Genomic DNA, 14,220 nt, shown 5'->3' with positions numbered 1-14,220 from the left:
ATATTAACTTTAGTTCTTTTGCTTTAAAAATTGTTGTGGTTTATACTTTTTGTTGTAAATTTATTTTTAAATATATTCAATGCACTAAATAAAACTTATAGAAAAATTCATTCCTAAATTAACTTATTTCTTTTTCTATTTTTAGATATAAATTTATTTTATAAAAATAAAACATAATTAATTTATAAAAAAGTTTTAGAAAAAAATAACGGCCGTATAATTTCTACGTCAATTTTCAATTCATAAATACTATGTGTTCTTCATTTTTGGACCTCGCAAAAGAAGTGAATTTTATTTCATGAGCCAGTTTTGGATCAGACTGAATCTATTTTTTTTTCAATCGGAATTTATGTATATTAATAAACAAACCAGTCACTGAATGATATAAGGATATAAGGATCTAAAAAAAAAAATATAAAGATCTACTTGAATAGTGTATATTGTTTAAATAAATTTGATAGCATTTTTCCTTATTCCATATTTTACTCTAAAATGGAATAAAAATAGAATAATTAACAAAAAATAAAAATTAGCTCCAGCTGGATATCCAAAAAAAAAAAATTGTACTAGAATACTAGTTGTCCAGAGATTTCTTCTGCAGCTGGATATCCTGTCCATAGAGGCAAGTATTACAAATTTTCTATCTTGCTTAAGAAAAATGTTTGATTGTTATTATCCCTCAATCCAGACCTGGTGGAAGATGTTGATCTTGTGCGGTTCTCATGTCCTTCTGCATCTTTTTTCTGAGATGACTGGAGGGAGGAAGAAGAGACAGCAATCTAGCAAATTCAGAAAACAATTTGCATTTTCAAGAAGAAGACCTACATCCCTAAAGGTAAAAAAGCTTTGTTTTGAATTAGTTCTGCAAAGTTGTAATATGTAAGTACCGCCCATCAATGCATAAAAAGAAGCAGCTTCTTATTCTGAGACATCTGTATGATGAATTGATGATACATGAGTTTCCTGGTTAAATTGAGTATTAAAATGTAAAAAAAAAACAAACAAAACGCAACATGGGTCGGTAGTTGAACAATTTATATGGGAGACAGAGTTTTAAACTCGACGACCAAATCGCCTATCCCTCTTCTGATACCAAGTCAAGGCCTGGAGATAGCCAGCCATGGTAAAGTCAGGCCAAAGAACAGTAGGGAAGTAGAGCTCAGCGTTAGCTTATTGCCATAGGAAGAAGTTACTGATCCTTTGCTCTCCACTCGTTCTGATCAGCAGGTCAGGATTTGGAAACTCACTACAATTTGTCATCAATGCCTTGTCCATCAGCTTTTCGAATTGTAAAGTTGGAATTGTAATTCATTCATTTCATGTTGCAGCTCGGAATATACTGAATTAGTGGGTGAGCTAGAGAGGAGATTGGCTTTACTACGACTAATCTGAGAGACATTTTTCTTCTTATTTTTAGACTCTAGCATGCTTCAAAAGAAAGCAGCTCCCTGTCCTGAGAAATCTGTATAATATCTACTGGTGTAACAAAACAAGTTAAAAGTTGAACACCCTTTATTTTTCTGACATTAACCTTGCAAATAAATCTCATCCATACCAGTGATGTCAAGGTGTCTTTTGGCTCTTTATCTTCACAGGGACAAACAAATCAGCCTCGAAGCTCCAACCCAGATACGAGATCAAATTAAGAAATACTCTTTCTGTTTTTTAAAGATGTATGTTTTGGTGTTTTCACACATATTAAGAAAACACATTAACTATACATCATTTTTAAAAATTATCAAATTCCAATGCATTTTAACAAATAGTCTTTCAATAAATTCAATCAATTTTATTGAAATTAGCAATTTTTGTATAGGAAACATAAAAAATACATCTTTGTGAAACAATTTAGTTTTCTAAAACATCTATCTTACAAAAACGGAAAGGAGTAACGATTATATAAACAACTCATCTCTGAACGATGAAGTTGAAGGATGATGAGATTACTTGTTTAATTAAGTTTTGCAATTGGTTATTATCTGACTGTATATGGAGGAAAAAAATAATAATGCAAGAAGCATATGGAGGGGTCAGGAAACCAAGAAATATATGACATTTTGATTCCAAGTTCTTACAGAAAATGGCACAAAAAAGAGAGTTTTATGAATCAAGAGGGAAACAAAAAGAAAGCAAGTAGAACTACATGAAACTCTCCAACACTCTCCTCTCATTCGATGATAGACTGAATAACACCAGCACCAACGGTCTTCCCACCTTCTCTAATAGCAAACCTCATCCCTTGCTCACAAGCCACAGGCACAATAAGCTCAACCACAATCTTCACCCTATCACCAGGCATAACCATCTTCGACTCCTCATCTTTATCATTCATAATCTTGGTCACTTTCCCCGTAACATCCGTCGTCCTCATGTAGAACTGAGGCCTGTACCCCGCGAAAAACGGAGAATGCCTCCCACCTTCCTCTTTCTTCAACACATACACAATCGCCTCAAACTTAGTATGCGGAGTAATACTCCCCGGCTTAGCCAACACCATCCCCCTCTGAATATCAGCCTTCTGAATACCCCTAAGCAACAACCCCACGTTATCCCCAGCTAACGCCTCATCAAGAATCTTCTGAAACATCTCAACTCCTGTAACCGTATAGTTCCTAGTCTCCCTCAACCCAACTAAATCCACAGTCTCCCCAACCTTCACAGTCCCTCTCTCCACCCTCCCTGTAGCCACAGTCCCACGTCCTGTAATAGAGAACACATCTTCAACAGCTAACAAGAAAGGCAGCTCGGTCTGTCTCTGAGGGATCGGGATATAACTATCAACCGCATCCATAAGCTCGTAGATCTTATCCACCCACTTGTTATCTCCCCTCTTCACGTTAGGGTTCTCCGTAAGCGTCTCCACGGCCAAAAGCGCGGAGCCGGAGATAATCGGGATATCGTCTCCGTTGAACTCGTAAGACGACAGAAGCTCGCGAACCTCGAGCTCGACGAGCTCGAGCAGCTCGGCGTCGTCGACCTGATCCTCCTTGTTGAGGAAAACGACCATGTCCGGGACGCCGACTTGCTTGGCGAGGAGGATGTGCTCTTTGGTCTGAGGCATGGGTCCGTCGGCGCCGGAGACGACGAGGATGGCGCCGTCCATCTGGGCGGCGCCGGTGATCATGTTCTTGACGTAGTCGGCGTGGCCGGGGCAGTCGACGTGGGCGTAGTGGCGGTTCTCGGTCTCGTACTCGACGGTGGCGGTGTTGATGGTGATGCCGCGGGCTCTTTCTTCCGGCGCGGCGTCGATCTCGTCGTACTTTTTGGCGACGCTGTTCCCCATGGAGGCGAGGGCCATGGTGAGGGCGGCGGTTAGGGTGGTTTTGCCGTGGTCCACGTGGCCGATCGTTCCGATGTTGACGTGGGGCTTCTTTCTCTCGAACTTGCCGCGCGCGGCGCGGACGGTGAAGGAGGAGGAGCGGCGGCGGCGGGGAGATGAGGAGGTGGGGGTGGAGAGGGAGTATGAACGGAGGAATGAGGAAGAGAGGTTGAGTTTAACGGGAGTGGAAATGGCGGGAGAGAGAGAAGGAGGAGGAGAGGAGTAGGAACAGATGAGTCTAGAGTAGGCGGGAGAGGATATCGCCATGGAAGGGGAATCGAGAATCTAGGGTTTGAGATTTGGTCGAGAAGAAGATTTGGTGAGGATAGAGTGAGACTGTTGTTGTATAGTGTTTGTTTATCTCTTCACGAGAAGAAAAAAAAAATGTAGGGCTCATAGTTAATCCTACCTCTTCACAAACACACAAATCGTACCGTTTTCAGTTCCCATGTTTACAAATCCTGCCGGTTTCCCCAGTCAAAACGGCAAGACAACCACAATGTCAGAAGGGAAACTACATTATTGTTATGTTTTCTCTAAAACCTGAAAAGATTTTTATGGACTTTGGGGACTAAACGGCAGGTAAGTGACACGCGAGTTTGGTCTCTGTGAAGAATCTTGTTGTCACCGTCTGTTCTTGAATCTCCACTGGAGCAAGCCAAAGCTTCAGCTTCATTCACGACCTGTACAGGAAACATTACAGTAGAATCACAGTTTTGTTGACTAATGGTATGATCATGCTCTCATACGAAAAGGAGCTTTTGTGTTGTGCACCTGTTTGTAGCAATGTGTTGGACTATCGCTAATGCCGTGGAGGTAATCTGAAAACAAGATAGAATAAATATGAATATACTCTTATGTAGTTCAATTATGGGGTTTAAATCTTTACAGAGATGAGGTTTTTTACCTGAGTAAGCTTCATCTTTGAAGATTAGTAGGCTTCGAGGCATCATCAAAACAGAGAATGAGTTTTGATTATCTCTCTCAGACACACCACTCTCTCCACTTTGATCTCTGGAATTGTCGTCATCGCCTGATATTAATCTCAAATGCGGACTGAAGTCCATAACGACAGGTGAGCCTAGAGATAGGATAGCTACAACAGGAAAATAAGCTGGTCCATCTTGGTGCGGCTGTAGAGAAAAAACAATCATGGAAGTAACAAAACTTGCTCATCAACTTTAGCATGAAACTAAAACAGGATTATAATAAACCATTCAAGTAAAGAAAATTTAACCACTGAGAAGACGGATGACATACCATTATCCCTTGGTCAGGATGGTATTCATTGATGAGGACATGATTTATAGCAGAAGGGAAAAGACCAGAGCTTTCATTAATTTTCTCGGTAATCTTTGTCAGCCAAGAAGGCACTGAAACAAAGCAAAGGGTCTCTACATAACTCTTTTGAGTATCTCGAATTTAAATTATTAAAAAGGATGTTTTTTCTAATTATTACTTACACTCTTGTGGAACAAGACCCTTTTCATGGACCATACCACCTGCAGAATGAACAAAAAGCTCAAGACTTTAATTTTTTTTTCCTTCAAAACACAATGTAATGAAAACGAAGTGTATGAAAATTCTTCTAACAACACACCCCAGTTCTGTAATCTTCTGTTCTTTAACGTCTTCCACTTGGAACCAGATGCTCCATATATCTTTAAACATGACAGTAAAATGGGTAAGAGAGGAACACCAAAATCAACATGTCTAAAATGCAAAAGATGTGGAGAGGAAGAGATTACATGATTGAGGAGCTGAGCTTCCTCTTGGTCAGTGATGAAACCAGGAATGTAGAAGACTGTTGGGGTAAGACCTACCCTAAAGCTCTCTAAGTCCATAGCTGTATCAAGAATCAAACTTGGTTTGGTAATTGAAAATAGTAATTAGAATCTTCAATCAAGAAAGAACTTTAAAACCAAGCACAAGCGAAGAGTTCCAACTTCAGATCCTAACTAACATACTCGCAAAGTCTCAGCTATGATGGGGAGCTAAAGCAATCATATTTTAACGGAACCAGAGTCTATTCTTCTGTGTTCTAGTTAAAAGAAAAAGGATCAAATAAATAGCAAAACGGTAAATGAAACTAACCAGAAACTGCAATAGGGAATCGATCAACCCTGAAAGAAAAGAGACTGCTTTCAGTTGAGAGGAAGAATCTGATTAATTTCCTCCTAAGTAGTTTAGGAAAGAGTACTTAACATATTTTTTTTTGGGACAGTCACGTGATGGGCCAGGGCCCATAGGCCCATTAATAACTCCTTAGGTAATCCCAATATGTTGCGACTTACAAGTTACAACGGAAAGCAAACGAAAGTACTTGTTATGATCTTTGAGTTTACAATGGTTTATTCACATCTCTCTGCTTCATTTTGTCGTGAAATCTTACATTGATAAGCAGATTTTTGTATCAACGAGCAATACATATTTCAGCTAATTAAAACACTAATTAGAAGTTTAGAATCCAAATAAAATGTGACTCGGTCTTTGTTTAAGATAGCTGAAAATAACAATCATAAGCAGTTGGATAGTATTTCAGCACTTTTTCTTACAAGCCCTTGAAAACATATCCCTTATGTTCTTTGATCCAGTCTCTACCTTTGCTTGCTTTGTCTGTTTCCCAGGCTTGCCTGTCTTCTTGTTTGCTTTCTCCTAATAAATTTTAGACCAAAAGGACATATTTCTTTCAAGTCAACAAATACACCAACGATATGAAACTAACTGTATGCAGGTTTTGCAATGAAACATACACACACCTGTGATGAATTTGAGTAGTCCATCTTATTCTCAATTGCATTTGGAAAGGTCTCCGTATTGGTTTCTTTCGTTACTGGGTCAACAAACTCGAGTCTGCAAGATACGCATGAACATAATCAACATCTTTGTAAGAACTTATGATTCTCTTATGCTAAGTGAGTGAAGGATCTCAGTTTTTTTGTTGATAAAGAAAAAAGAGTACCCGAGATGATCATACAGAAGCTTCAACCAAGGCTCTGTCTTCAGGTACTCTCCCACAATTGAAACTGCATCCACCACTGCACATTTCAAAGGCGATATCAGTGAAATGGCCATATAACATCACCTCTTGAAGGGTCAACGACAAGAAAAGAAATGGTTAACTGTTTTACAACTTACATGTTTGTTTCTCATCTTGAGCTGCATAGTTCTTGTCCAATGCCGGTAGAGTCTTCTTTAAACAGCGCACCTGCGTTCATTAAAATGCAGGCACCTTAAGCATATGAATAAAACAGAAGGACAAAAATTTACGGAATGTGAAACAAACAAGTTCATTGAACTCAGAGTCTCTCTAGAAGCGCAATGTCCAAGAGAATATGAGCATTACACATGCCTCTACTGTATCACTTTCAAAATGGAGAAGGTATCAAGAAACTGGATCGTAGAAAAGGCTGCAGTAAATTAAATCATGTTCTGACAACAAGAGCATACCTTACAAGTTAACCAAGCTAAAACTTTCGAGTTATCAAGGCGATAGAACTTCATAGATCCAACCTCTGCAAGAAGAGATCAAACAGGAATAAGGATACCGAAGCAACTAGAGATCACCAAAAGGAGTGTGTGAAATTTACCTTGAGTTTGACAAACGATCTCCATACACTTCTCTGCAAGTGACAACAGATGTTGATAGTCAGGATATCCTTCCACAAATAAAATCTCATCCAGTTGCCTGAACTTCCCAGGATCATCACCTTTCTACAGATGGACAATTAAATTCAGACAGGAAAAATAATAGTGAACTTGAGAGAAGAGCCAAGGAGCATAGAGTGAGTGACCTTCATTCTTGCTTGGTCGAAAACAGGTAACAAGATGAAAACAGGATCAACCGGTGTGGCCATATATAAGCTTCCATCTGTAACAAGAAAACATTCATGAACATCCCTACCCTTGCATTCTCTGACTAGGAGGTAAGCATTCATCTACACTTAATAATCAACAGTGGAGTTTACCTTGAGAAATGTAATCTCCCAGGAACCAAGAACCATATGATTGCTTAAACCATTGAATCTCTTGAAGCATGCCATTATTAAAAAGGTAGCAGGTTCCATTTTCTGCCCATATAAGAAAAGATATCAAAACCAAACAACATGTTACTAGCTAAATCTTTTTTTTTTCCCTGCAACACTATGTAGCAATCTAGTCAATAATCAATATCACATTGCCTGATTTTGGATGGCGAAGTGTTAATAGTTCTCCAGGTTTGCCTCCACCACATCCTGAATCTTCACATATGAAACAAAAAAAAAATACTCAGCAACATACTTTTTTTATTATGATGAACAATAGTCTTTAATTAATCTTTGAGGGTAAAAAGTAAAATGCTTAGGACATTCCTACACCAATGCATAACTGAAGTCATTTGTGTTAACAAATAAAACAAAAAAAAAAAAAATAGGAGGTAGAAGAAAGCAAACCTGGGGCAATGAGAACTCGTGTCTTCTCAACTCCTTCCCACCAAACAGTAGAACTCATCTTCAAGCTTAAGTAAACTGGAAGTCTACGACTCTGACACCAATAAAAGAAGTCACAGTTTAAGGGTTCAAGAAGTGTACATCAGTAAACGAGATATATAGGGCGAGAAAAGATTGAAGATTTCGAAAGCCAATTAACAATACTTTAGATGGTACACCAGTGATGAAGAAGGTGAGCAACTAGTGAGGTAAATGAATCAGGACGAAGTTTCTGAAAGACATTTCATCGAACAGTTGGTGTACAAAAAGATGAAACTCGGATCAGACAAAGAGAAACGACAAGTCAGAGATCAAGTTCACCAGATTCGCGCCATAGAAAGAGGAGGTAGCGCGCGCATTTAAATATGGGTCTGGGCTATTTTCAAAAAAAAGGCTAGGCCCATAGACAAATAAAAAGAAAACTATTTTCAAACAGCCCCCTAGTTTTAACAGTAGGTATAAGCCAGATATGTTTATATATTTAGTTTGGGTAGCAGTCAGTACAAGTCATTTAAGAAGCTTCAATGGACTCTCTCATACAATCTTTGACTATATATATATAGCGAGCAAAGAATAGATAACTACTAGTTATTAGCCAGAACATAGATTTCTAATAAAACTGAAGTTAAATAGACCAAGAGAGGTGAGGCAAGCTTCTTCAATGGAGTGTATGTAACCGGAAAAAAAGAAGATAGCTAGGAAATATAACATAACCATTCAAATAACATAGAAGCTACATTAACATACAGAGAAATCAAAAACTTCTCTGGAAATGTTTAAAGCATAAGAACCCAAAACAAGAAAACAAACACAAAGATAGGCTAATAATACATAAAGAATCCAAGAAACACAGCAGAAGCAGAGAGAGAGAGAGTTATATCACATGACTCTCTCTCTCTCTCTCTCTCTCTCTCTCTCTCTCTCTCTCTAAATATATAACCGATTACAAAAGACAAAGGTATATATATTCTAATGCTGCTTATGTTTACTGTTCTTCATAATCTTTTAAGAAACACATCTCATATAAAAAAAGTCCAATCCTCAAAACTGTACAGCCTTCTCCCTTCCTCCCTCCCATAAGCGAAGCAATCCACGTTAAAAATCCGGATAAAACATATTTTTCTTTTTTATTGTAGAGAGAAGTCGTCGTCGTCTGGCGCAGAGTCATCTTCATGAGTAGACACGATCACATACACTGTATACAACACTGACTGGCTTTTTCGGTGTGCCTTTCCAATAAACTCTCTCGAGTTTTCCATTTGACTGAGGGCGTGGTGAGACGACGCCGCCTTCTTGGCAGATTTGCTGGAGTACATTGTCTAGCTCTCCACTAGCTGCTCCAATGAGTCCTGCAAAAATTTGAATAAGGTTTGATTCTGTAAGTATGTAACCAGAAAGGGGATTTTTAGATTGTGTGTGTTTGTTTCCGGTTTTACCTAGGAACAGAGGAGATGGTTTGCCTGGTCTTGATTTGTACTCGGGATGGAACTGAGCTCCAACGTAAAACGGATGGTTAGGTAGCTCAACAATCTGTATTTACCATACCTAAAGAGTTATAACCAAGAAGATGAAAAGTTCCATGTGGTGTAAGGGGGTTTATCTATTGATTGTTACCTCCATTCGCAGACCCGTCTCGTCTTTTCCTGGGAATGTGAATCCAGAGCTCTCGAGACGTGGAACCATGGCTGGATTCACCTGTAAAAGACAACATTTGTGGCTTTAGCTTAAAACTGTAAGAAGAGATAAGTGTTTACTATAAATCTTAAAGATGCTTTTAAGTGTTTCACCTCATATCTGTGTCGGTGTCTCTCATCTACAAAACTTCTGTTCCCATACCTGAAACATTCCCAAGTACAAGATATCAGTTTAAGTATCAAGGTAAGACTTGTAAGAATGGGAGAAGAATCATGTATGTGCTTACAGTTTTGCTGCTTTGGAGTCCTTGCTTTGGAAGTAAGTTCTTCTTGAGCCTAACCTCATGGTGCCTCCCATATGAGTTGTCGAACCCTGCTTCAAACGTGAATCACATGAGATCCTGAGCTAAGTAGAATTGAGTTCTTGAAACTGAAACAGAGAAGACTGAAGAAGGGAACAAACCTCTGGCATGAAGATGACACAAGGGTTCTTGGTGTTGGGATCGAGTTCAGCGCTGTTTGCATCTGGCAAACCAAGTACGTTTCTTGCATACTCGACCACAGCGAGTTGCATACCTAGACAGATACCAAGGTATGGAACTTTGTTCTCTCTGGCGTGTTTCGCTGCAAGAATCTTTCCTTGTACACCTCTGTTGCCGAATCCTCCAGGCACAAGAATACCATCAGCTCCCCTGAGTAACTTCCACGCTGCCTTATACGCATCTGGATTCTGCTAGAGAGGAATCGTTTTGGGTTCAGTGTCTTTAACATGTTTTGTATGAGTAGTAAATCTTAGTGTAAAGTGTAAGCTATACCTCTTTCCTGGCTCCTTGTTCAAGATCACTAGCTGAAATCCAATCTATGACAAGTTTCTTGCGCCTAGCCACAGAAGCGTGCAAGAGAGCCTGCTCCATTACACACAAACGAGATATTATAGGAGCTTAGCTTCTGAGAGAGTTTGGTTATAGAAAGGCTTTGTATGTTTATAGTTGTTGAGATTGATGTATCCTTGAAAGAGTGTTACCTTGTGGATGGAAAGATACGAATCCAAGAGCTCAGTGTACTTTCCAACCACAGCAATTCTTACCTGAAAAAAAAATTCAAAACATAAATGAAGTCAGTCTCTAGATGATAGATAGACCAGTGAAATCAACTAAGTCTGAACTGTCATGGTAAGAACCAGGAACACACCGGAACGTGCAACTTGTCGCTCATTTTAGCCATCAGAGACCATTCCTCTAATGCAGGCTCCTTGGCAATTCTGTTACAATGATATATTCCACACAAGAATCAGCAATTTAAATTGAAATGAACCCAACCTATTCTCAAGAATATGAGTAAGCGAGACACACACCCTGTAAGGTTCAAGACACGCAAAATCGCCTCGTGTGCCTTTTGTTCCTGCTCCAGACAAGTTAAAATATAAAGATGTCAGTGCTGAGAAACAACCTGTTTACCACCAGTATGGTGGGAGTGAGAAAGCTAACTCACTTTGAGAAGCAATGGAATGTGCCAAATGTTGGGGCAATCATAGAGAGTGACAATGTTTTCCATCTGCAAATTAAATGATGTCTTGTTTATAACAATGTTTTTTACCAGCAAATAAAAAGATTTTTTAAGTTTTGTCTTGCAATATTACATACCTGAACTTGGCAAAACTGAGAAAGTTTGGCCTTCACGTTATCTTCAAGTGGCTGCATAATCAATGTAAGAACTTAGAGCCAAGATTAAAGAACAAACGTGTGACCAAAATATAAGAATTTTATAAGTATGAAACCTTTGTGCTTCTGCAAGCCAAAATATTAGGACTCAAGCCAAGGCCTCTCAAGTCTTTAACGCTATGTTGCGTTGGTTTAGTCTTCTGTAAGCAATTAGACCACACTATGTTAGACATCGTTAGGATGATAACTCCAAAATAAAAAGGCCCAAGAGACTTGCCTGTTCACCAACAACATTCAGTACAGGCACAAGACTGACATGGATCAAGCAAAAGTTTTCAGAGCCTGAAAAAAAGGTTAAACACACACATCTTTAAGTAAGCTTTCAGTGGTATATATACCTCAATGAACGACATACACACAAACCAACTCTTACCAACACGATACGAGAACTGCCCAAGAGCTTCAATAAAAGGCATGGACTCTATATCTCCTGCGGAATTCAAAGAGGTCCATGTTTTTAAAACTAAATGAGCAGAAACCCTTACAAGAGTTTTAAGTCTTAATGAAGTGAACAAAATCAAAGTTACCTATTGTTCCACCAAGTTCAATGACACAAACATCAGCTGGACCTGACTGTCCATCAACTGGAATCTTAGCTGCACGCTCGATCCATTCTTGAATTGCATCAGTGATATGAGGAACAACCTGCAAAACCCAACCAAAAAAAGAGATTAAAAATCTTCTCAGAGGAGTTTTCCTTTTTATCAAACACATGGTGTAGGTGTATATTAAGCTTGTTCTTCTCTACATACCTGAACAGTCTTCCCAAGATAATCTCCTTTCCTCTCTTTCTCAAGCACATGCTGTTTCACAAAACGTCAACATCAAACTTCAAAACTCAGAATCTAACATTTTAAAATTTTTTTTGTTCATGAAAATATCCACAAAGACACAAACCTTATAAACCTTCCCGGTGGTTATGTTGTTTTCACGGGTCAGCTTAATGTCCATGAACCTCTCATAGTTCCCAAGATCAAGATCAACCTTTCATTAAAAAAAAACAACAACAAAAAAGGAGAAAAATCAATTATTATTTTAATGTTTTGATGACCTAACTAATTGAATGACATTTCCATTAAAAGAAAGCAGAGCAAATGGTAAAAGGAAGAACTCATCAAAATGTTGTGGTCTCTACCTCGCCACCATCGTCCAAGACGTAAACTTCACCATGCTCAATAGGTGACATGGTCCCAGCATCAATGTTTAAGTAAGGATCTGTAAGCAAGAAAAAAAATAATCATGAAGTTGTTAAAACTTTTCAGACAAAAGCCACGAAAATTTCATTTCAACACAGTGAAAATAGAAAAAGATTAAATCTTTTTTTTTGTTTTCACACTTTTTTACACGCGTGAGAGAAAAAAAAAGAAAACTCCTTTTCAAAGTTTGGTTGTACACTACTGGGGCCAAAGAAAATCAAATCTGAAAACTTTTCCTTTCGTTGGGAGAAAAAATCAAAAGTGAAAAGTAAAAGAAACGAACTTTGCGTGAGAGAGAACAGAAAAAACAGGGGACATGACATGTTCGTTATTACACATGAAGGAAAGGAATCGACAAGGTTTTTGTAGTAAGGAGGGAAGAGAGACCGATTTTGATGGCGGTGACTCTGAAACCACAGGATTTGAGGATGAGACCGATGCTACTTGCTGTGACTCCTTTTCCGAGTCCACTCACTACTCCACCTGAAACCACCACATACTTCATCTTCTTCCTTTTAACCGCTTCGTCTAAAAAGATGAGCTTTCTCGAGTCAGTTTCCTGAAAAAGGAGAAAATTAGAAGACTGTAAGAGAGAAAGAGCTAACAGATAAAACAGAGCATATAAACAGAGGAGACAGCATCCAGCTTTTGGTTTTATTCCTCATTAAATAACGGTCATAGAAATCAACTCAGACATGTATTATTGTTAAGAATCCTGACATATTTGGTTTCTATATCCTGATTAGTTATGCTAATACAACCTGACTCCCAAGTAACTAGCAAAAGCAGAGGAAGGTTGAGAGAAAATTGTATGTTTGTATAAAACAAGCAGGTCTTGGTTTTTATGACAGAGAGGAGCAAGAAAGAAACAGAGTTACCTAAAAACAAGAATCTGAGTTCTTTGAAATTTTTAGTATGGTATGAGTTGAAAGTGTAGTGAAACTAGAAGTGAACGAACAAAACTAAGCAGAGGAGAGGTATTAGACTCACCTAATTTTGTAAAATGAGAGCTGAAAGTAGAGACTTTTATCCAATTTGTGGATTGAATGAGAGATTGTTAATGCCCTTTTTATAAGAGGTCTTCCACTATGAAGGTTGAAGAGAAGTTGTCTGTTTCACATTAAATTAGCAACTAAATTCTTAGCCTAGAGCATTTCTCTCTCTCTCGACCTTTTTCGGTTTATGTATTTGTTTTTTAATCTTTACACAAACGAAAATGACTGGTTCTCTTACACAGTTTTAACATTTGGAGGTATTTTGATTATGACATTGTTTCCTTTTCCTAGCTAATTTGTCTGCAATGCACAGTTTTCATATCTAATCGCTTTTTTTTTGTGGAGATTTGTTAAGATACAACCATTTTGTCTAGTTTTGAAATATAGTGGTAATTTATAGTTTTGTTTTGTCCTGGAGCTGTTGTTGTAATCCCGTCCCAAATTTTCTTGATAATCAAGTGAGTCATGGATAGTTTTGTACGTCTAACTAAATTTTATTCTACTGAGCTCAAAAAATACATTAGGATATAATAATAATTAATAACAAATTTACAAATCACTATATATTAATAGTGTCAAATAAAAATTTAAAAATAAGATTATAAAATTACACAATATATTTCATTAAAATGTATATTATTTATTTATAATGTTTACTATAATATCAAAGATATATTTATAAAGTAAAAAGCATTTGCACGAACAGACGAATTAAATTCTAGTTACTTTTTAAAACAAACACAACCATCATAAAATAATTAATTATTATTATATAAGAGTAGATCAAGCAATATCTGATAAAATTGTATAAAATTATAAGTTACATAAAATTTGAAAGTTAGTATTTAAATAAATTTAATATTATAATCACAATCTTCAGTTTTTC

At 37.8% G+C, this 14,220-nt stretch overlaps 4 protein-coding genes and 1 long non-coding RNA gene across 8 annotated transcripts; 1 reads left to right on the top strand and 4 right to left on the bottom strand.

The window, feature by feature from the left end:
- The first annotated feature begins 507 nt into the window (after window positions 1-507).
- Window positions 508-1,524, top strand: LOC108839694 (uncharacterized). Its single transcript, XR_001947708.2, has 2 exons — window positions 508-1,227; window positions 1,329-1,524. It is a non-coding gene; the product is annotated as an uncharacterized LOC108839694 (long non-coding RNA).
- Window positions 1,525-2,035: 511 nt separating this feature from the next.
- LOC108839687 (elongation factor Tu, chloroplastic) lies at window positions 2,036-3,701 on the bottom strand. Its single transcript, XM_018612460.2, has one exon. It carries the CDS (start codon window positions 3,584-3,586, stop codon window positions 2,168-2,170), a length of 1,419 nt encoding a protein of 472 aa, XP_018467962.1. The 5' UTR covers window positions 3,587-3,701; the 3' UTR covers window positions 2,036-2,167.
- On the bottom strand, window positions 3,692-5,485 carry LOC108839690 (uncharacterized). 2 transcript variants are annotated; one of them, XM_018612463.2, is made up of 8 exons: window positions 5,414-5,485; window positions 5,068-5,165; window positions 4,920-4,980; window positions 4,783-4,821; window positions 4,580-4,692; window positions 4,227-4,452; window positions 4,094-4,140; window positions 3,692-4,002 (listed from the first exon to the last, which is right to left on the bottom strand). In XM_018612463.2, exons 2-8 carry the CDS (start codon window positions 5,161-5,163, stop codon window positions 3,856-3,858), a joined length of 729 nt encoding a protein of 242 aa, XP_018467965.1. In that variant the 5' UTR covers window positions 5,164-5,165; window positions 5,414-5,485; the 3' UTR covers window positions 3,692-3,855. The 2 variants fall into 2 exon arrangements, with proteins under 2 accessions (XP_018467965.1, XP_018467966.1); XM_018612464.2 differs by having other exon boundaries at window positions 5,068-5,182; window positions 5,414-5,461.
- A 207-nt stretch (window positions 5,486-5,692) lies between these two features.
- Window positions 5,693-8,172, bottom strand: LOC108839689 (uncharacterized). 2 transcript variants are annotated; one of them, XM_057003097.1, is made up of 11 exons: window positions 7,968-8,172; window positions 7,753-7,843; window positions 7,501-7,560; window positions 7,288-7,389; window positions 7,114-7,190; window positions 6,910-7,033; window positions 6,770-6,834; window positions 6,458-6,527; window positions 6,282-6,357; window positions 6,079-6,172; window positions 5,693-5,974 (listed from the first exon to the last, which is right to left on the bottom strand). In XM_057003097.1, exons 2-11 carry the CDS (start codon window positions 7,808-7,810, stop codon window positions 5,858-5,860), a joined length of 843 nt encoding a protein of 280 aa, XP_056859077.1. In that variant the 5' UTR covers window positions 7,811-7,843; window positions 7,968-8,172; the 3' UTR covers window positions 5,693-5,857. The 2 variants fall into 2 exon arrangements, with proteins under 2 accessions (XP_056859077.1, XP_018467964.1); XM_018612462.2 differs by having other exon boundaries at window positions 7,954-8,169.
- A 308-nt stretch (window positions 8,173-8,480) lies between these two features.
- On the bottom strand, window positions 8,481-13,498 carry LOC108839685 (uncharacterized). Of its 2 annotated transcripts, none has more exons than XM_018612455.2 (21): window positions 13,218-13,498; window positions 12,727-12,898; window positions 12,279-12,358; window positions 12,041-12,127; window positions 11,896-11,946; window positions 11,671-11,788; window positions 11,517-11,573; window positions 11,361-11,425; window positions 11,200-11,283; window positions 11,066-11,116; window positions 10,914-10,976; window positions 10,777-10,823; window positions 10,614-10,683; window positions 10,447-10,509; window positions 10,238-10,327; window positions 9,886-10,152; window positions 9,710-9,795; window positions 9,576-9,624; window positions 9,403-9,483; window positions 9,225-9,318; window positions 8,481-9,137 (listed from the first exon to the last, which is right to left on the bottom strand). In XM_018612455.2, the coding sequence occupies exons 2-21, from the start codon at window positions 12,842-12,844 to the stop codon at window positions 8,959-8,961; spliced, it is 1,800 nt and encodes a 599-aa protein (XP_018467957.1). In that variant the 5' UTR covers window positions 12,845-12,898; window positions 13,218-13,498; the 3' UTR covers window positions 8,481-8,958. The 2 variants fall into 2 exon arrangements, with proteins under 2 accessions (XP_018467957.1, XP_018467959.1); XM_018612457.2 differs by having other exon boundaries at window positions 13,330-13,498.
- Window positions 13,499-14,220: the final 722 nt, after the last annotated feature.

This window comes from Raphanus sativus, chromosome 2 (assembly GCF_000801105.2).
Source record: "Raphanus sativus cultivar WK10039 chromosome 2, ASM80110v3, whole genome shotgun sequence".
NCBI lineage: Eukaryota > Viridiplantae > Streptophyta > Magnoliopsida > Brassicales > Brassicaceae > Raphanus > Raphanus sativus.
Note: the sequence above shows the minus strand (reverse complement) of the source record. Positions and strands in the feature narration are given on the sequence as shown.

Coding starts and splice junctions, on each gene's coding strand:
- LOC108839687 (XM_018612460.2), bottom strand. CDS start 3,586: ATGGCGATATCCTCTCCCGCCTACTCTAGACTCATCTGTTCCTACTCC.
- LOC108839690 (XM_018612463.2), bottom strand. CDS start 5,163: ATGGACTTAGAGAGCTTTAGGGTAGGTCTTACCCCAACAGTCTTCTAC. Junction 4,822..4,919: donor CAGAAGATTACAGAACTGGG/GTGTGTTGTTAG, acceptor TTCATTCTGCAG/GTGGTATGGTCCATGAAAAG. Junction 4,453..4,579: donor ATCCTGACCAAGGGATAATG/GTATGTCATCCG, acceptor TTTTCTCTACAG/CCGCACCAAGATGGACCAGC.
- LOC108839689 (XM_057003097.1), bottom strand. CDS start 7,810: ATGAGTTCTACTGTTTGGTGGGAAGGAGTTGAGAAGACACGAGTTCTC. Junction 7,561..7,752: donor ACGAGTTCTCATTGCCCCAG/GTTTGCTTTCTT, acceptor TCATATGTGAAG/ATTCAGGATGTGGTGGAGGC. Junction 7,390..7,500: donor ACTTCGCCATCCAAAATCAG/GCAATGTGATAT, acceptor TTATATGGGCAG/AAAATGGAACCTGCTACCTT.
- LOC108839685 (XM_018612455.2), bottom strand. CDS start 12,844: ATGAAGTATGTGGTGGTTTCAGGTGGAGTAGTGAGTGGACTCGGAAAA. Junction 11,426..11,516: donor GCAGTTCTCGTATCGTGTTG/GTAAGAGTTGGT, acceptor CCTTTTTTTCAG/GCTCTGAAAACTTTTGCTTG. Junction 9,484..9,575: donor GACACCGACACAGATATGAG/GTGAAACACTTA, acceptor TGTCTTTTACAG/GTGAATCCAGCCATGGTTCC.